This window comes from Euprymna scolopes, chromosome 6, assembly GCF_053919585.1.
Source record: "Euprymna scolopes isolate OS-2025 chromosome 6, ASM5391958v1, whole genome shotgun sequence".
Classification (NCBI taxonomy): domain Eukaryota; kingdom Metazoa; phylum Mollusca; class Cephalopoda; order Sepiida; family Sepiolidae; genus Euprymna; species Euprymna scolopes.
This window is the reverse complement of record NC_136487.1, coordinates 156,882,505-156,904,782: the sequence shown is the minus strand read 5'-3', so window position 1 is coordinate 156,904,782 and position 22,278 is coordinate 156,882,505. Positions and strand designations below refer to the sequence as shown.

Here is a 22,278-nt window from a genome sequence, read left to right as displayed (position 1 = left end):
TTTTCTATGACGACAATTTTATCGTTCCAGTACATAATGTTTTCACCTGAAATGTAATTATTTAAAAGATCACTAATCTATATAAGCACTCATTAAAAAAAATTTTTTTTAGTAACAATCATTTTGCTTTAATTTACATTTTTTTTTTTTCAATATCAAATATTGAGTACATTTTCTAGAAAAAACAAAAAGCAAAACATTGAATTGTTTTAAATATATATACACAATTTCTAGATTTAAAATTAAAAAAAAAAAAATTTATATTATACTTACCACATTTACTTGGCTTCTTTTTTTTCACACAAATATATATATATATATATATTTTTGCCGAATGGAAGGGATAGAAGAAATGAGTGGAAATTGGAGTGGGGTTTAATTTTTTTTGGGGGGGAGGGATGATTTTTTTTTGTTTTATTTTGTTATTACACTTGTTTTTTAACAATTTGTTAGATGTTTTCAATAGAAAAAAATTAAGAAAGGTATTTATAAGAATGAAGAGAGTAAGCGGGTTGATAAAGTTGCCAATGATGAAAGGTTCTGATGGAACAAATGAGAGAGAGAGAGAAAGGCATATATATAAAAAAGGGAAAGGTAGTTTGCTTGAAGCATTGCTGGTAAACAAATATATAAGTGTATATGTAGAATATCGAGCTAAGAGGTAAGAACAAAATAGACAAACAAAGGTTTATTAAGATTATAAATCTTCAAATATTTATTTTTCAAAATCAATCACATATAAAAATCAGTAAATCTTAACTTGTTGTATAATATAACCGAAATGGTGAAATGTCTTCGATATTTCGAGAACAAAACGTATTTAAAAAGAAAAATTAATTAAAAAAAAAAAAATAGCTGTGAGAATTAAACATTTACCAATTCGGTTATATTAAAACAACAAGTCCATATTTACTGATTTTTATGCGAATGATTTTGAAAAAGAAAAAAAAAAAAAAAAATGGACATACAAAAATCAACACCACCTTTGTTTGTCTGACTGTTTTTGTTCATAAGTCATGTCATTTCAATACCCCGGTATTCTACATTGCTACATCATTCCTATGCATATATATATATATATATATATATATATATATATATGTGTATGTGATAGAGGAAAAAAATTTAGTTTCAAATAAAAAAAAAAAATTTTAAAGAAAAAGAGTCAAAGATAGCTGGGTGGGAGTGTGAGGTGTGAAGTATAGTTTCTAGCCATCATAAGCCGGGCAAACTGGTGCCGCAGAGAAGACAACCTCTGCACGGCTGTTCAGAAAATAGACGATTCCCATAGCCAGACACAGGAGGAGGACACCGACAAACAGAGTAACTGCCTGGAAGTAAAATGAGCCAGCAAAGGTTTGCAATGAGAATTATTCTTAGATACATTATATATATATATATATATATATATATATATATACACACACACACACACATACATGTATATTTTAACCACATTTCGTTGAATATGAAATATTTTGTGTCTATTATATTTGCTAATCACTTTTAAAAATTCAATCATGGTCCTGCAATTTAGGTAAATAAAAATTTTCAAAAACCATTCTGTTTTCTGGGTACTTTCCTCACCTATGGAACTTTTGAATAGTTATCCTTTGATAGAACTATAAGATATGCTATCTAACGTGAAAGAAAATAAATCGAGAGATTTTTAGAAAAGTCACAAGATTTTGGAAAGGTTTTCATTTACCTTATACTTTCATTGGACTTTGTTACAATTTGGAAATAAGGATTAACACTCGATAGACACAAAATGTCTAGCATATTCAACTAAATAAGTCTGAAACAATCAATACTAACTACAGAAAATATGCAGGGTAACCCTCATCTTCCAAAAGGACAAAAAAAAAAAAAAAAATGCCATCCATAGAATCATTAATAAAATTCACAACTATTTCTGCAATCCAACCATATCTGGTACAAATAAACTTCAATTTATGTTTGATTTGTCCACCAAGTTTTACTCACGAAAGTCTTTGTTTTATCACTTTTCAATTAGACTAGCAGAGCTACCCGGCATTGCCCGGGGCAAAAGTATAATATATTTCTATTAAAACTTCTACATCTTTACCTTTCTCTCTCCATCTCTGTAGCTTTTTCTCTTTCACCCCCCTCCACCACCACCACCACCACTCTCCTTCTCATCCGTCCAGCCCATTCCTCTCTCTGGATGCACACACATTTATAGATTCCTCAAGGAATGAATCTACATAAGGGAAGTAATTCTTTGATTAAAAAAGAGTAACTACACATATATAACGGCTGAACAATGAGAACCACACTCACTGAACTTTAACCAAGTTTTTGCTTGTCAGGTTATTTCAAATCTAATATATATCAAAACATTATCCTTGAACTAAAGATGATGATCACAGGCAAATTAGGGCAGTGCTTAGTTCAACATGTGTCAGAGTTTATTAATTTTTTATGTTGCATCCACGTGTATTTATTATTAAACAGTGATAAAACAAAGACTGCTGTAGATTCTTGGCTGAAACTTGGTGGACAAGTCAATCGTAGACATAAGTTTATTTGTATCATGTATGATCGGATTTCACAAACAATTGTGCATTGTATTAATGATTTCATGAGCGCTTTTTTTTTAAGGGTCACTCATATATATATAAGACAGAAACAATACAAAAAAAAAAAAAAAAAAAAAAAAAAAAAAAAAAAAAAAAAAAAAAAAAAAAAAAAACAAGCAGGTGAGAATATCGATCGAATGGCAGCTGACACAACCCTGACTCAAAAAGCATCTAGAGTGTGGACAACACTAAACAACCAGAAAGAATGAAGATGCCCCCCCCCCCAAGTAATAGTATTAACACACTAATATTGTCAATCCATGATTGTTTTATTAACTGTTATCGTGTTTTATATATGTTATAGATTAAGGGATGTCAACCTCTGGCACGTGTACTGAGTGTGGCCCATAAAAAAAAAAAAAAAATTTTTGTTTGGCTTGCAAGCAAATAACATTTCATGCTAAGAATAGTTTTCTTAAAAAAAAAAATTAAAAAAAAAAAAATCTACAATATTTAACCTTTTTTTTTTGTTTTACTTAAATTCACTCCAAAACAAATCAAATTGCTACTGAGACATAAAGAGCAAATACGAATTAGGGATCCATACCTACAGGGACACTAAGTAAGGAGTTGAACAGCAAGAAGTCTGTTCATATTGCACTTAAACTCCTACACGTTAGTACAGTCAGGGAAACAGGGAAAGAATTCCAACGTCTAGAAGTTCAAGGAAATCTAAACTATCAGAGTAGAAGGGAAGGTTTCTCTGGTATCAATTGGCTTCTACAGTGAAGGCATCAAATTTTGCTGTGTGTCAGGTTAGTTGAGGGGTATAACACTGACGAGGGCACTAGTGTGACGAGTTCATTAGAAAAAAGTACTTGTAAAACATGATATCATCAATAAAATTCACAATACTTTCTGCAATCCATTGGAATTTTGTATGAACCTTTGCTAAGGTACAGCAAACTAAGTATTATGGTATTCCATCAATATACAGTTAATAAGAATTAATAGCGATTAATATTTTAATGCAAAAATGAGTACAAATTTAACCATATTCAACCATCAATTTGGTACAAATCACTCATTCTAAGTCAACAGGCCATAACTTTTTCCCCATTTCTAATGGACTAAAAAGTCTAGTAGCTCATAATACACAGCATACTATACTCTGAAGAAGTTCACATTAATTGAAACATCAGCTACAGGGTGACCCCCCCCCCCCTCCTCCTCAAAATACTACCCACCGATGGAAATAAAATATAATTTACAATCCTTTCTGCAATCCAACCATATTTGGTACAAATAAACTTTTGTTTGTGGAGGACTTGTCTACCAAGTTCCAATCATGAATATCCCACAGTCTTTGTTTTATCGTTGTTTGACGATAAGCACACGTGCAGAATTGTCTATAACTCTGACGCATTCCTATCTCAGCACTGCATGGATATAGAGCGATGGTGCTTTTTTATTTCAGGAACAGTCTGTGGACCGTTTTATTAGGCATTATCATTGGGATATCCCAGCAGTACTCACCCTACATGGATTGAATCGGCTTCCTCCAAAGAAGGAAATATCAAGGAGTATGAAATTCACAAGCGGTCATGGAAGATGATGATGTTAGGGTTTTACAGTTCTTGCAGGGAGGTGTTGACACCCTCCTACATACAGCGCCTGGTATTTTTAAATGGTTACCCATCTGATACTGACTAGGCTCAACATTGCTTAACTTTCATGATCTAACAAGAACAAGTGTGTCAATGTGACTGCGCCATACCTTTGTGCTGTATTTTGCGATATTCCATGGATAAAAAATCTGAAAGAGGAGGGGGTGTTGTTTAAGGTCTGATGAAACAGATTCTTGATCGCACCTCTTACTGCCGAGACACACAGCATTGAATGGCAATCTAACAAAGACTGTTGGATATTAATGACTGAACTTGGTGGACAAGTCAAGCATAGACTGAAGTTTATTTGTACCAAATATGGTTGGATTGAAGAAAAGATTGCAGATTTTATTAACGATTACATGGGTATTATGTCTTGGAGAGGGATGACAGGCACACTATATTAAGATGACAGGTTTCATACAGATTTTTAATGTCCATTTTCAAGGACTTTTCAAGGCCTTTTCCAGACAAAATTCAAGTTTTCAAAACAAAATTTGATAAACAGTGATAAACCAAAAATCTTAATTGACAGGAAAACTCATTTTCATATACAGACAAAAATAAGCCATTGTAGATTGCTCTACGTTGTCTTCATTTTACTTTTAATCTTGAATTTCCAATATTGTGGATACAAGAGCTTTGTCTCTTTATCACGAAACTACCAATATTATTACTAGGTCTATGACAACAGCATATTCTTTTCATTGTTTTAACTCTCGAGTATACATTAGACAGAGTTAATCAACCGAGAACCACATAACTCTATATAAAAGCATATAAGATATCAACGGATACCCACTCAAGAGTCAAAACAATGAAAAGAATATGCTGTTGTCATAGCCTTAGTTATCACATTGGAAAATATCAGTTTCGTGATAAAGGGACATAACTCTTCTATCCACCACAATACAATCTATTTTCAGAACAATGTATTTATTTTCAATATTTAAAAAATAGTTTAATGATATTTTTTATTGATATTTAAAAAATAATTTAATAGTATTTATTTCGATTTTATTTTTAATATTTCAACATAAATTTTTACTGGACATAAAGAATACAATTTTCAGGACATTTTCCAGATTTTCAAGGTAATATTAGAAATAAGGCCTTTTCAAGGCAGAAGTCAAAATTCAAGGACTTTTCAAGCTTGTGTGAACCTTGGATGACTTCATCTGAACAATCAAATTTGATGCAAAAAATCTACTTGACCAATTCAAAGTATCTTTTTGCAGCCGACTGGACACTATTTTCATGACAGAAAATTTAATATTTCAGCAAGCTTAATAAATGTCTCTTGCACCTTCCATATTTTGTACTAGCAGTGTTCAACTTGACCATTAACCTACCAAATGCAAACGGACAGTTCATCAATTTCAAAGAGTCAGCCTAATTTGATCCCTTTCCAGCATTTTTTTTCAAGATAGCCAATAAAGCAAGGGATGAAAAAATATACAACAAATAAATGTTACCAAAGGCAAGATAAGTTACTCTTCCACCTATGTGAACAAGTCTTTTGTGTTTTAACTTATTTTAAAGTGTTTTTAGTTAAAAATAAGTAATGTAAAGCCTGTTGAATTATCCAAAAAACAAAGTGATGGCCTAATTTGAGCCATACTGAACCATTGATAATCGCTCAAAAATCGAAAATTAAACGAAATACCGATTGAAACACATCCAATTAATGTCACCAATTGTGCAAAAAATGTAATGTTCTACCAATATTTGGTTTAATTTTCAATTTTTGAGTGATTACCAAAGCGCGACTATGTCTTTAATGATTAGTTTTTAATGAGACCACCATTTTTTTTTTCATTTTAACTCATCAGGCTTTATTTTTTAATAAAAAAACACACTTTAAAATAATTTTAATGATTAGTTTTTAATGAGACCACCATTTTTTTTTTCATTTTAACTCATCAGGCTTTATTTTTTAATAAAAAAAACACACTTTAAAATAAGTTCAACCACAAAAGGTAGATAGAATAACTTATCTGGACTTGGGCAACATTTATTGCATATTTATTTTCTACCTCCTTATTTTTGTTGGTTATTCTGAAAACATCACTGAAAACTCTTACCTTCCAATTACCACATATTCTTTATTTGATGAAAGAGTACAAATGTTTTTTTTTTGGGGGCAATATCTCAGCAGTAGTAAATATCTGAACGTAATAGCCGCTTTTAAAATTGATATTAAAAGAAAATGTTATACTTCAATACTCTATATATTCATAAAAGTGAGAATGTATGCGTGAGGACACTTCTCAACCTATATACGCACAAATTTTTGATCTACAGATTTGGTATAAATTTGGTATATAGGGTATTCAGACACGTGGAAAACTTTTTAATTGGTTTTCATTTGGAAAAAAAAGGCTGCTAAAGGGTTAAAATTAAAAAAATTAGTACTTGTGGGTAATCAGATTTTTATCTGTCTTTAACTGTTTCATGACCGCATATATGCAACTCATTCACATTACGTTAAAAATAAGTAGGTGTGAAAACACTGTAAACATTGTCAAGCTGGCCTAATGGTTATCGCACTTGACTCGCTGTCTTTAGGTTTTGGTTTCGATCTCAGCTCAAGTATTTAATTTTTTTTTTTTTTTTTACTTACAAAAAGTGAACTGTTTAGAAAAACAATACTTGCATACACCTGTTTCTTTCCATTTTTATTTTTACTTCATTTTTTCTTAAAGGAATTTAACATTAAGTTTGATACTGGGTAACGTTGAATACATCTAGTATTCATATAAAAAAACATCTGTGAAATTAAAAGTACAAAAAACGTATCAATCAATATTGATTGAAAAAAAAAAAAAATGAAAATGCCTCATTATGGAAATAGAGCAAAGGATTTCTAAGTTCAGGTTAAAAAATACAAGATTGCATGTCTGTATCCCAGCTTCAAACATTCTCATTTCAAAGCGAAACCAAAAGGTACACCTGAAATGTGTGAGAGAACGTTATTTGGACTGATGCATCATGGGATAGATTTCATTTCAGTGACGAGTCCAAGTTTAATATTTGATTCTGACAGCAAAACTTATGTCGTAGAACAAATAAAAAGCTGTTTTCTCAATGTGTCAAGAAAATGGTGAAGTGCAATGGTGTGAAGAATGGTGTAATCTGCAGGAGTTGGCTCTATTATCCGCATGCACAGTGATTTCAATGCCGAGATTTACAAAGGGTTTTTTTGGTAACATATGGCACCAAGATTACACCACAATCTTGATGAATCTTATTTCCATGCAGGACAATACACCTTGCCACAATAGTTACAAACAACTATTGAGAACTGAACAACACTGCATCATCCAACAAAACAGAAAGCAATCGAATAACAAAAACTGAGTCTAACAAATGCCGAAAATAATATCTACCTTCATAAACTTACTTCTGTCTCAATGAAAGAATTGGATATCATTTCTTATTGCCATTTTTGCCGGTTTTACTAAATATGTACGACCAAAATTATTCCCAATCATTATATGACTGACTTCTCCTGCTGTTTGTCATAGAAACGTGTAAAGTTGTGTGAATCAGTAGGGACCCAAATTGGACAATTTAGTTGTGCCGGATTTTGATCATACATATAAAATTCTACAACTAAATTGTACGATTATTTGCTACTGCTACTGTTTTTAAAGTAACTTTTACATGGACGAGCTACTATTGGGTTCTTCGATGCAAAAAATCTTGTATTGTTTACAAGAGATACAACAGATTTATTCAAGTTTCGGTCAAGGTTATTTTTGATAAGTATCTTTAGCATCATACCTTACAATATTTACAAAAAAATAAACTATTTTTTTTTTTTAAATATACTGTCTTAAGCCAGAAAGTAAACAAAGTAAATAGAAATACAACTATTTATGTGTTGAGAGATATTTCAAATTTTGTTACAAATTTTAATTTCAAAGATTTAGAATGTAGTTTTTGTTAAAAAAAAAAAATCAAAATTAAAGAAAAAAAAATCACTTGGGTTTATTTAAGATTTAGTTTGAACCTTTTTACTCTAGTTTAATTAAAAAAGCAAAAACAATTAGCAGTAGTCGATAATATAACTTAAAAACGTGTTGGAGAAAACTTAAAAAAAATGATTTCATTTGCTTTTTTTTTGAGGGGGTGGGTCAATGTGCGCTACTTGACCATCCTTCAAAAGGTGTTTATTCTGAAAGCCGTTCTTAACATGAGGAAGTTAGGCATATTTATTCTGAAAGCTGTTCTTAACATGGGAGGTTAGGGGTGTTTATTCTGAAAGCTGTTCTTAACATGAGGTTAGGGGTGCTTATTATGAAAGCCGTTCTTAATATGAGGTTAAGGGTGTTTATTCTGAAAGCTGTTCTTAACATAGGGAGATTGGGGATAGTAATTCTGAAATGTATTTTCTTATTTTCAATCTCCCCATGTCGAGAATGACTTTCGGAATAAACACCCTTTACAGGTTCGACAAGCAACACATATTGATCCTTTTTTTTTTTTTTGAGAGTCGCGTTATCATAAAAAAGAACTTTATGCAATATTATTTTAAATAAAAAAGAAAAAGAAAAGAAAAACAGAAAAAAAAAAAAAAAAAATAGTTATTTACTTGCCTCCCCATGAGAGCAGTTTTACACTAATGTTTTAAATGTGGGGAAAACTAGTTCCCTTAAAAGAGGCACACGGGATTGGAAACATTGCTTCAGTTTTCAGGGATTTATTCTACTTTTTAAGGAGATTTTCTAGTGTTACATTGCTATTGTGCTACAAAATTATTCAAATTACAAAAAAAAGATCACTTGTAAAATTTAATTTGAAAAAACAAAAAAAACAAAAAAACCAAAAAAAAAACCAAAAAAACAATAAAAAACTCTCGGCTGAAAGTTGTGACTGACTAAATTCGTTTTGTTTTTATTTCAATAAAGAAATAAACTTATTTATTTATTTTTTTACAAAGATTAAAAATAAAAAATGTGGCACACTGGGTTGAAAAAAAAAAGTCTCAATCTTTAAGAATTTGCCAAAAATAATTGCAACTGTGACTAAGTCATTTTTTATTTTCATAACATTTTTTGCGTTGATGGACTTAGTAGATCGCTTGTGTAAGGGGAAATATTTATTAAAAAGCGGGAGTTTTTTTTAGTAAATATTAAAAAATACTTAAAGATATTTGCCAAAAATAACCTCTTGAAACTTTTGAGTAAATTTGTTTTATTGTTTACTAGCGGGGGGGGGGTATCCAGCGTTGTTCGGGTATTTGTAGGTGTGTGTGTGTGTTTTTTTTGGGGGGGGGGGCACGTGGGCTCGAACCCGGAGCCTTGAGGCCTATAGAGTGAGCCTCAACACCTGCGCTATGGCGACAATGTTAATGTAAGAGCGATTAAAGTGATTCAAAGAGGTTTGATTGACAGGTGGATGCTGAATGAGGTCATCACAGGAGCGTTACGATGACGGGGCAGTTTTTTTGGCGTTTATTTACTTTGTTTCACTGCAGGACCGTTTTTTTTCATTTACTGCGGGGCAATTTGGGCTTCCACAAGATGATGGCAGAGGGGGGGGGGGAAACCAGCTCCCCATTGAAAGGGGATTGTCCAAATTGAATAGCAATTGTCTGATATAAGGAAAAAACCACATTGATCAAAGCTGATTGCTTTTGGACGTTCCCGGCGATCGTGCTGGGAACAATGCAACAATCTTCGTATTAGTTTCGCTTTCATTATACGAAAAAGGCGAATCTACATGTGCCAATCAAAAAATGTTGAATATTTAGCTTTTGAAAGTCGGGCAAATTAAATACACATGTGACCCCCGTTCGTAACTCGTAGATATTATGATTTCGATGTGATATAAAAAGTTTTAAAAATGAGCGACGGCCTCGAGAATCCGCTGGAAAAAATCCTTTTGCAGACATACACAAAAAGCGAACATACATACATACACACACACATTTTCACTTTTATATATATATATATATTACAAGAATGTTTTATGATATTTTATGCTGGTGGACCCACTCGATCGTCTGCGTCGAAGTTGCTTTGATCAGCAGCAGTGGCAACTAGTTGTACAATGATCGTACATCATTTTTAGTCATACATATTTAATAAAATCCTTGTTGCCATTGTCATTTGCCCGGAATTTTATGTAAACTTATTACAGTGTATAAAAAAAATGCGACAGAATAACATTTTTTTTTTTTAGAAGCCCATTCTTAACAAGGGAGGTGAAAGCTTTTTGTAACTATTCTGTACTTTCACTTAACATTTTAAGAAACAAAAAAGTACTGTATGAACTTAAATTTAACTTCAACATCATAAAAACATCATACCAAAAAAATAGCCTGATCCATATTCTGCCTAAGTACAATAACATATTTACACCAATGCAGCAAATCAGGATTGCGTAAATGAATAAAATGCTTCCTGCTTTGCTCAGGCTTGGAACAAAACATGACGTTTGATTGACAGTTGTTACGACAGCTAATGCTCACCAGTCACCACAAGTAAATGTCAATATCTGCAAGTAACTACCTCAAAACATCAGTAACCACCAATGACCATCCTTACCATGAAATAACAGTAACTATCTTAAAAGAGTACTGGCTATCAGTTACCGCCAATCACCATCATAACCACCAATGGCTGCCACTGGATGACAGTACCCAACAATTGAAGACAGGCGATTTGTCTGCCAGTGCCTGCTCCTGTCAAGAAGTGACAGTAACTACCTTAAAAGAGCATCGATCAATCACTGTCAATTATGACAGTGACCAACAGTGCTTGCCATTAGGTGACAGTACCCATTATTGGATGACAGGCATTTTCATTTCATAGTAGTATAATGGAGGCGCCGCACACACTGGTCATGATCAACAATGACCAATAGTTGCTGAGTGAGCCAGTGCCCACCAGTAAATGCAAGTGACTACCTCAAAATGTCAATGACCAGTAGTGCTCGCCATTAAAGACAATTTCATTTTGGAGAAGTCCGATGGAGGTCAATACTGGTCATGGCCACCAGTGACTGACAATGAACATCAGAAACCAACAGTAACAGCTTTAAATTCAGTCAGAGCCCAGCAGTAAATGTAAGTAACTGCCTCAAAACAGCACTAATCGGCAGCGACCATCAGTGTCCGCCACAGCCATCCAGTGACAGCCAGTGCACAACAATGCTCAATAGTTGAAGACAAACAATTTCTTTGGAGCAGTCCTGTGACTGCCAGTAAACGCTAGTACCCGCAAGTAACCACCCTAAACCACTCCTAATTGCCAGTAACCACCAGTTACTTCTGCTAGCTGCCACTGCCAGACAATGCCCAACAGTGGAAGCCAGGTGTTTTCATTTTGGTCATGGCTGCCAGTGCTTGCTATTTCCAAGGGCCAACAGTGGTCCCCACTAACAACTGTAGTTTTATTTGTTTTCAGAGGGTGGGGGTTCTTTACTGAATCTTGTTCTAGTTTTGTGTCATTTCCACTGAGCAACGCCATTACATGCTAGTATATATATATATATATATATATATATATATACATATTATATTAGTAATAAAATTAAGTTGAAAAATAAATTTTCAATGATAAGACATGTTGAAAAAGCTTTGACCAGAACTTGCCCCCATACTTACAAAACTGTTTAAGTGTTGCCTTAAGGAGAAGTGCTTTCCAATACCCTGGAAAACCTCATCAGTATGAATTTAAGAACTCAGGTGATAAGTCATCTCCCTCTCAGTACAGACCAATAAGTCTCTTGTGTGTCATGAGTAAGTTACTGGAATCCATATTAAATAAAGAAGCAATCATTAAATCATTTCTCTCTGATAGGCTCATAAGAGTAGTGGCTGATGGGCAAAAATCAGAGGCCTGCAGTATTAATGCTGGAGCCCCTCAAGGGTCCATCCTGGGCCCAACTCTCTGATCTACATCAATGATCTCCCAAAACACATATTTAAATCATTTGTTGACATCTATGCTGATGACACGATGATATAACTCAGCAAGGATGGCAACTGGAAGGCAACCTAACGGCTTGGCAATGATAGCAACTAAGAGGTAATCTATTGATTCAATAGGAATAGCAGCTGGGAGGCAACCTAACGGCTTGGCAAGGATGGCAGCTGGGAGTCAACCTAACGGCTTGGCAACGATAGCAACTAAGAGGCAACCTATTGGTTCAATAGGAATAGCAGCTGGGAGGCAACCTAACGGCTTGGCAAGGATGGCAACTGGGAGGCAACCTAACGGCTTGGCAATGATGGCAACTGGGAGGCAACCTAACGGCTTGGCAATGATAGCAACTAAGAGGCAACCTATTGGTTCAATAGGAATAGAAGCTGAGAGGCAACCTAATGGCTCGACAAACCAAATGTTGCTAAAAAAACAAAATGTTTTCATTTATAATGGGAAAAGGGTAAACTATTTTTAATATGTTTTATAAATCTCTTTATTAATAAAAGACTATGTCTTACATGTCTCTGTGTTTCTCACCTATATGTAACTTCAATGAATATACATTTTAAAAAATTTAGTTGAATATTTATCGAAATTAAATATTTGTTCTCTCTTACTGTAAGGATCTCAAGTCGTTTTCTTTTTTCTCCCGAATATATTTTCAACTTGGGCGGTGGGGGGGTGAAAGGGGGAAAATTGAATAAAGTTTAGTATTTTTTTGCCATGACATCAAATAGTTCTCCATGTAATGCTTATTTTTAACAATGTAAATCAAAATTCAGCCCCCCCCCAATACTACCATTAATCCTTTCCACAATCAGACCTTATTTAAGAAAAAAAATATCAGCTTATGCTTTAGGTATCCACCACGTTTTCATAAATGTTCAACATTCTTTGTTTTATCGTAGTTCAATTCGATGCAAGGACACTGTCGTGATCATCTTGTAAGTAGGGGGTAAATCATTAAATCACTAAAGTTAAGCAAGATTGAGTGATCAGTATCAGATGGGTGACCATTTGAAAATACCAGGTACTGTATGTAGGAAGACGGTAACACGTCCATGCAAGAATTGAAAAAAAAAAAAAATAGAAAAAAGTCTTCTACCCTGATCGGAATATAAATGCAACTGGGGACTGCCTATGAATTTAATATTCCCTTGACACTTCCTTCTTTGGAGGAAGTCAGTTCAAGCTTGCTAATATCATACATAAATCAGAACAGTGCCAAGATGAGCATAATAAAGTTATCAACAATTTTCACATATCAAGACATGCTTGTCACTGAATAGTGATCAAACAAAGACTGGTGAACATTCCTGACTGAAACTTGGTGGACAAGACAGAATAGACTCAAGTTTATTGCTATCAAATGTGGTTGGATTGCCAAACAAATTGTGAATTTTAATAACAATTTCATAGGAAGCATTTTTCAGACGTCATCACACACACACACACACACAAATATATAAATAAATGACAAAGAAAGTTTTTGACGTTTCAAATTTCAAGATATCCATCTTACCATTTATTTCTTTCAGCATGTTAAAATATTCAGTTCTTGACAGCACCTGTTTCATAGCACAGAATCATTCATGTAATTAATATGTCAATTTTTTCATTTATTCTGCCTTTAACTCATCAGAAAAACAGGAACTAGTTGAAAATAAAAGCAATATGGTCATGATTACAAAATCTGAAAAATTGGAAGAGAAGTTGCAATTGTGTTTTCTTTTAGGTACACCATCTTTGAATTCTCTTTTCTTCTAAAGTTGATGAATTCCTGTTCTTCTGATGAGTTAAAGGCAGAATAAATTAAAAAATTGGCAATAATTACATAAATGATTCTGCGCTATGAAACAGGTGTTTTCATGAATTGAACATTTTAACATGCTGAAAGAAAGACATCTTGAAATTTGAAATATAGACTTTATGTCATTTATTTTATATGCTTTGTAGTTACATTGAGCTTCATAAATTAAAGGATTGGTGTAAATAAACGGTGAAATATAATTGAATAAGCATATTTTCCCCATAAACACACATGCACATTATATATTAGTTTTGGGATGACTAAATTGGAATCAAGAATAAAAAAAATCTGATTTTACGGTGCATCATAATCAGAAAAATTTGTGCTCATTTTCCGATGCCAATAACGATTTTTTGTATCTTATTTTTCTTTGTTTAAAACTTCATTTTCAATTGCTAGGACTAATGCTGAAATGATATGTCGTGATTTTAAAATACCAATAAAACTAAACTCTATATATCCTCCCCACAAGTGTTTTCTTTTGCATTTACAAAAACAAATATTACAGGTGTTTTTATGGTAATCCGAAAAAAAAAAAAAAAAAAAATTTTTTTTTTTTTTTTTTTTTTAAATCTATAGCTAAATATTTAAGAGATTTTAAGAGAATTGGAATCAGGAATTTAGAACAGAATCGGCAATTGTATCAGAATTAGGAAAAATGTTGGAATTACCCTGTCACTAATATCGATGCTTTTAAAAATGTTATGCAACATTTTTAAATGCAAGGAAGTGTCAGCAAAAATGGTTCTAGGACAATTGTGCACTGAACATTTATGGCACAGGCATTTGCATCTCAATGCAAGCCTTTGATATTTTTTGAAGCTTAAAACAATTACCAAAAGTTTTCAGGAAAAAACAAAAAAAATATTAAAATTTTTTACAAAAAGAAAATAAATGAAATAAAATATTTAAAATTGTTTTTTTTTTGTTTTTTTTTGCGTAAAATGCAATGACAATATTTTTAATCTAGAGATAATATTTTTCAAATAGTTTAAGTTCTAAGTCGTTATGTCTGGAATTTGAATGTTTCAATTATATTGTCAGCCATTTTTTGTTTTTCTAACTTTTTAAAAATATCTTAATCTAATTACTTCATCATTATTAGGATCGTAAGGGATGGCTTATTACTTTGAATATTTCATAATCATATAATAAAATGTTCAGCCTATTTTATTAAAAAAAATTTCTTTTTTATTATAATTATATAATTATATCATAATTAGCGATAAAAACTTTAGTTCAAAAACAAAAAACACTGATTTGCTACAAGGCGTTTTTTCTTTAGAATAATAAAAGTTTGGTTTGTAATTAGCAACTATTTCAAGAAAAATAAAATGGTTGCCAATTAACAACTCTTCCAAAAAAAGTAGATGACTCTTAAAAAATGAAAGTAGTGTCACAAAATTATCAAAGATATGCAGTGATTCAGATGTGTATTTGTCTAGTATTCAAATGTTGGATCTATTAAAGTTTAAAGACGTCAGCAGGAGGGGGAAACATGAACAGCTTTCAGTGGATATTGATTGACCTTCACACGTCTTCTGTAAACAAATACAAGTTGTTAATTTTTTCGTCAACAAGATTTATTTGTTAACTAGCCCGAGTGACAACGTTGCTTGGGTGTTTGGAGGTGTGTGTTGAGCAAAAAAAAAAAAAAAAAAAAAAAAAAAAAAAAAAAAAAGTGGTAATAGGCAGGCAGGCTCAAACCCATACCACAAAGGAGGAAAAGAATGTAAAAAAAAAAAAAAAAAAAAAAAACATCTTTGCACCCATCGCCAAACTGGAAGTGACAAATGTTTAAATTAAGGCTAGTCAATCGAAAAGAGGGGATTACTTTAAAAAATATTAGCAAAAAAGCGATCCCTCCCTGTACAAAAATGCCCAGTTGAAGGTGAAGGAATTAATGTTTTTAGCCAATTTTTCGATATTTGTCGTTCGAAGGGTAGAGTTTCAAAACGATACCGATCTCGTGAAAATCTGTCGCCTCTGTTGAAAGTCTTAGGCATACATACATACATACATACATATATACATACATACATTTAAACAGACAGGTGAGATTTATATTATAGATGTACTTAACTTTTTAATTTAAAAAAAAAAATGTAGGGGGTTTATTTTTAACTTAAAAAAAAAAAATGTAGGGTGCATTTTTTCTTTAACTTAAATTTTAATTAAAGAAAAAAAAAAAAAAGAAAAAAAAAAGAGATTTTACTTTTTAATAGTGAATAGTAAAGGCCAACTGAAAGCTGTTCCAATTGTTTTCTCCTCCTGCTGAGGTCTGTAAACCCTAATTGATCCCAAATGTTCAGTATGCAAATGTCCACTCGCAAAAAAATACAATGAAAATAAAAAAGCTGCTGTCATTGAGCAAAAACAATAGCAAGCAATGAATCAAATTAAATAAGAATTATAATACATTTCATTCAATAAAAAAAAAGCAATGATAATAACAATAATAAAGGCATTCATTATTATTACAATAAGTCAATGTTAACAAAAGATTAAAAAAAAATGATAATATTATTAATCATAACAACATTAGTCGATGCTGATTATCGATCCAATCAAGTTAATATTTAAAATCAGACATAAACATTTATTTATGAAAATAAGACTTTAGCCTAAAGTTAAGCAATGTTCAGTCTGATCGGTATTACATGACTGACCATTTAGTAGATGCTATAAGTAAAGTTTACTCAGGTGTATTGATGGGTATCAGCCTTACTGGAAATATAATTGGCAACAGACAAGCAGTTTGTTGTGTGATTCTGTTTAACATTATAAAATAGAAAGAAACACTGGATCTAAGAACTTTTCACACTGATAAAGACACTACTACTACTACTATTACTATTACTAATAATAAAACTACCATAAAATTTCAAGTTAACTTCCCCCACTTCCAAAAGCAAAAAACTGTACTGACTGACACTACACCAAATCGCCACGAAAGGTCAAGGAGGACGATGAGGATGGAAAGACTGAGAGAAAGTACCAATCAGACCTCCATTGGATAAGTGAGAGCTGAATAGGACCTTGAGGAGACTTATTGCCATTCAAATTCCAGTGAAGACCAATGGTTGCTGCCAACGAGAAATCAATAATAAATGGCCATTGTGATAACGCAAACTAATGTGCAAAAGTTATCGTAAGATATGGTAGGTACTGGAAATCTAGGGAGACTTGTCACCCAGACTCTGGTTGCTGTCAGTAAGTAATCTCTGGTGTACAAATAATAATTAATACAACTATTAATAATAGTTAATACTACTACTACTAATAATAGTAGTCTTACTACTATTAATAACTTATAATTTTCTTGGATCTCCTGGACGCTAAATCAACCCAATCTTATTAAATAAGCAGTGACAATAGGCGTAGAATATAGATTTAAATAAGTGATGTGAAGACAGGTGTGTGCTAGATAGCAAAAAAAAAAAAAAAAAAAAGCATCAAAAGCAGCCAGCACCAGCATTTCTATAGAGAAAAACAAAAAAACTACAAATGAACACGTGAAAAAAAGTATACACATATATGTCATTGTTACTGCTGGTTTAATATTATTAGACTGGGTGGTATTCAGGAGAGTTGGAAAAATGTACAAGGTGTTGCATAACAAAAAAGTATAATTTTTCATAAATAAATGCTTGCGAGGATGTAGATAATTATAATAGGATGAAGGAGATTTTCCCCCAAAACATTCTATGGAATCTCTTTCAAATTGCATTGACAGCAATTAAGATTGTAATAAGAAAAAAAAAAAAAAGGAATAAGAAAAAAAATTATATTAATGAAAGATAAGAATTTGCATAACTTATTCCACTGTCGTTTTAATTTGCTTCAGGTTGTGCTTATTTGTTACACTTCTGCACTATATTGTCTTCTATAAATTATCTTTATAATAAGTTATTATACAAGTAAAATCCATGTTTGAAATGCTAAAATATTTACATAATCAAATTCTGTTATTCTAGTTATCATTTTCTATCCTCTAATAATATTCTTCATCATTTAACTGACAATTTATCCATCTTATTAACATTTTTCCATGAGTGGCTTTCTATTTAGATAAGTGGTGACCCATTAAAACAAAAATCTATTGGCAAATAAGGATTTAAAAAATTTGAAAAGGAGACAACAAATATTAAACACATTCTAAAGAAGGCCAAAGAATGTGTCTACCAAAATGCTAAAAATAACAAAAATGAAGATAACATATCAAATCAGCATTAACTAACACATTTTTATTCATTCAAATAAATATTTGCATAAAAATATGATGGAAAATTAGTAAGTTTCCATGGATACCAACAAGCTAGGTAGCAGAATTAGTATAATTATGAAGTGGGCGATATTCAAAAGTAGAGGAGAGTGTTAGGAACGGAGATGTATTTGAAAAGGATGCCGCTTGAGATCACGTCATAGTCAACAGTTATTTCCCTTGAACCATATTCAAGTTATCTCCCCTGCTAGACAACATAAGAATGAATTCTATTTGAAAAGGCAATAAATCATGTATGAGATCCATAAAGAGGTCACCAGTTCTGTATACTCAATAGTTATTTCCTTTGGGCCTTATATAAGCTATCCTCTCCGAATTAGACTACATAAGAGAAAGAGTCTTATTTGGGAGAAAAAAAAAAAAAAAAAAAAAAAAAAAAAAACTTGCATCACGAACGTGTGAAATCTGTAGAGTCTTACCCTCTTTCTGACGGTGGCTTTTGAGCTAAACGGATGTGCTTCTTCTGTCAAGACTCAAGCCCTACATTTTTACAGATCCCACAATGCTGATATCGTTTTTAGCAAATCTCAGTTCTGATTGTAGTCTAGACGAAACTTCCAGACAGCTAACCATCTTTTAGCATTGTCTTTGTCCCCTGGTTGCAGTATCTAGTCTTGTAATGGTTCCCAAATAATATCAAACTAAGTCCTATTCACTTTACATCACTGATTTGAGATTATGGTATAGTCAACAGTTATTTCCCTTGAACCATATCCAAGTTATTTCTCCTGCTAGATAATATGAGCACGAATTCTTTTATTTAGAAAAGAAAAAAAAGAAAGAAAAAAAAGAAAAGGAAAGAAAAAAAAAGAAAAGAAAAAAAAGAAAAAAGAAAAAAAAGGAAAAAAAAGAAAAAAAAAAGAAAACAAAAACTTGCATCAGTTGCATCACACATGTGAAATAAAAATTTTATGAGTAAGAGAAGAATGACTATCGCGTCACGCGTCACCATCTTAAAAATAATCTTAAGAAACATGGGAGATAGCTCAACAATAATTCTATCTTGTGAGATTTTTTGTTGTAATGCCTACGATTTTCCATTAATCACTTAAAAATGATTTCCTTTATAAAAATAAAACTATTTGCTCAATTTATGCGATTTTTGGAATATAACATTTTCGTTTTTTTCACAGATATGTACATCATACAGATTTGTCTTTATTTTTTTTTTTTTAATATAGGAGGAATTCTGGACAAGAATCAAATGAAACCTATTTCACACAACATGATCTGTTCCCGTAATCATATATATGATACTAATTTTCAACACTCATAATAAAAAATACAAGCAAAAACTAGTAAAATGAAATTAATTCATCATAATTTTTATTCTATATCAAAGAAGGACCAGGGTTTAAATCGCATATAAACATTTTACACTCCATAAAACCGTCGAAATTTGATTTGAACATCGCAAAACGAAAAAAAAAAAAAAAAAAAAAAAATCACAATGGCAGCAAATTTTTCCTAAATATAAGAAAAACAGCCAAATTAAACATTAAAAATATAGGGAGGGGAAAAAAAAAATCTTAGCACAAATATACATCTTACCTTGCTAATGTTTTGGTTCAATCATTAGTCAAGTGAAATATAACAGTAAAAGTTTTACATTTAGCTTGAAATTTGATGAAAAAGAAATTTAATTTTTGTATATATATAAAAAAAATTGTTACATCTGAAATGCATAAAACTTACAGTTATCTTTCGTTGACTATGGTAGCAGCTAACTGTAAACATTTTGTTTGTTAATAAATTAATAAAAATAAACATTATTGAAATACGTTAAGTAATGTTTTACATGAAATAAACTAAATTCCATTTTTTAAAAAAAATAAATGTATTTATTTCTAATCATAAGATTACAAAATAATTTTTACTTTTATTTATAGAAAAATATTTTCCATTTGACCAAACAGAAAGTGATGAAATGTCCTTGTTAACAATTTATTAATTTTCAATATCATAAATTGTAACAAAAAAAAAAGTAATATTTAAATCATTTCTATTAAATTCTTCTTTATTCTAAGAAATAATTATTTTTAATTCCTAAAACTAAGCATTATTTAAATTTTAACAGAATCTTTTGGAAACTTATTTCAATTCAAAATATTTGTATAGAATTATAAACTAAAAGCCACTTTTTTTATTTAATATTAACAGATTGTAAAATCAGCCGTAAACAAAGAAATTTAATTAACACTGAACTTAATTGTTTCAGTTACTTGGCTTAGAAATTATATGCTTGTTCTAACAATTAAAAAATGAGTAATATAGGTTATGCAACAATTTTAAAATTTTTAGATGCAAAGGTGAACAAATATTTTTCACTTGTTCATTGCTGAAAAATGGCATTGATTAAAAAAATTTTTCTTTTTAAATTATTAACAGTGGATTGTCTGTTTATTCATAATAAATTTTAAGAGGCAATTTCTATATTTTTTATGAACTCTGAAAAATTCAATCATTAAAAAAAATAAGAAATTATTTTGAAAATATTTTGAAATTTTGCAGGCGAAAATTATACAATGTAAATAATAAAATGTTTTGTAAAACATAAAAAAATATTTTTTATATATTTTCCAACTTTTTTTTTTTTTTTTTTTGAAAAATCAATAAAAATTGTATAAAGCGGCAATGATTGTGACACCAAGTTGAATATATTTTATTTCATCATTCTAGTATATTTTAATATGTAAAAAAAACTAAGATCCTCCACCAAACTTCTGATAAGATAGTTTTTTGGGTGAAAGGGGCAAAATATGAGAAGTTTTTTTGGATATCATTTTATTTCAGTTTATATATAGTTCAGCATTTTTTTTTTTAAGTAAGTCTGTAAAAAAATTAACAAAATTATAAATTATTTGATTTTTGAGAGAATTTTAAAAATCATGTGGTGTTCATCGTCTACGTCAAAATACGTAGAAATAAAATTGGGTTCCATTTTTCCGTTTTTAGTTTTTTGGGGAATTTTCAAAAATTCACTGGTTTTATGGCGAGTAAGAAAAAAAAATTGTTTTTTAGAATCTTTCTTTTTGAGATTACTGCAAAAAATATGATGAATCAATGTTATTTTACAAGTTTTTACTGCTATTATTTGTTATGGGAGAGGGGAGGTGTCGAAAAATCAGCCTTTATTAGTGTCTACATTATTTATATATCCTTTTCTTCCACCTCTTTAATATGTAATCCCTATTCTACAAATCAAAATTCACTAAAAAAAAAAAAAAAAAAAATTACTGCCACCAACCAATCATCTGTAAACGTACCCTACTACTTATTTCACCCCCTCCCACCCTGACACTATCTTTTCCCTTGCATTTTGGATCTTTTTTCTACTACTCCTCCTTTAAATATATTCAATTCTTTCATAATATTCATGATTCAACTGTCAATCTATTCATCTCATTAACTCTTATCCTCCAGTGGCTTTAAACCTGAAGTGGTGACTTATTAAAAAAAAATTTAAAAAATACACCTTCAACTTAAAATGTTTTAATTTCAAACTGAATAAAAGTGTAACTTAATCAGAAAAGAAAATATTTGTATAATTTTTTTTTTTTTAAATTGGTGATTTTTCAGAATAGTTAAACAACCATAAAAGAGACGAAAAAATAAATGTTACCAAAGGCAAGATAAGTTACTCTTCTACCTAATTAGATAATATTTTTGTTTTAACTTATTCTAAAGCATTTATTTAGTTACAAATATAGGCGACATAAAACGTATTGAATTAGAACGAAAAACAAATTGGTGTTTTCAGTCGAGCCTCAACAATTGCTAAAAAAAAAATTGAGAATTAAACAAAATTCTGATAAAAACACATTCAATAAATGTCAGCAATTGTGTTAAAATGTTATTTCTACCCGTGTTTTGTTTAATTTTTGATTTTTAAATGATTATCGAGGCTCAACCGAGATCACCATTTTGTTTTCATTCTAACTCAAAGTACCTTTATTTTTAACAAAAAGTCACTTCAAAAATAAGTTACAACATATAAAACTAATCCAGGTAGGTAGAAGAGTAACTTACCTTGCCT

The 22,278-nt window shown here is 31.0% G+C and overlaps 1 protein-coding gene across 2 annotated transcripts in view; it reads right to left on the bottom strand.

Annotated features, from left to right (window-relative positions):
- LOC145278075 (nicastrin-like) overlaps window positions 1-22,278 on the bottom strand; it is a 118,877-nt gene that overhangs the window by 6,504 nt on the left and 90,095 nt on the right. Inside the window, exon 15 of one of the 2 annotated variants that reach the window (XM_080130327.1) lies at window positions 1,073-1,331. The exons of the other annotated variant lie outside the window; for it this stretch is intronic. Coding sequence (XP_079986453.1) covers window positions 1,209-1,331 — 123 coding nt within the window. The 3' untranslated portion in view covers window positions 1,073-1,208. Of the gene's footprint in view, window positions 1-1,072; window positions 1,332-22,278 lie in introns of those variants that run through there. 2 annotated transcript variants of the gene reach the window in all.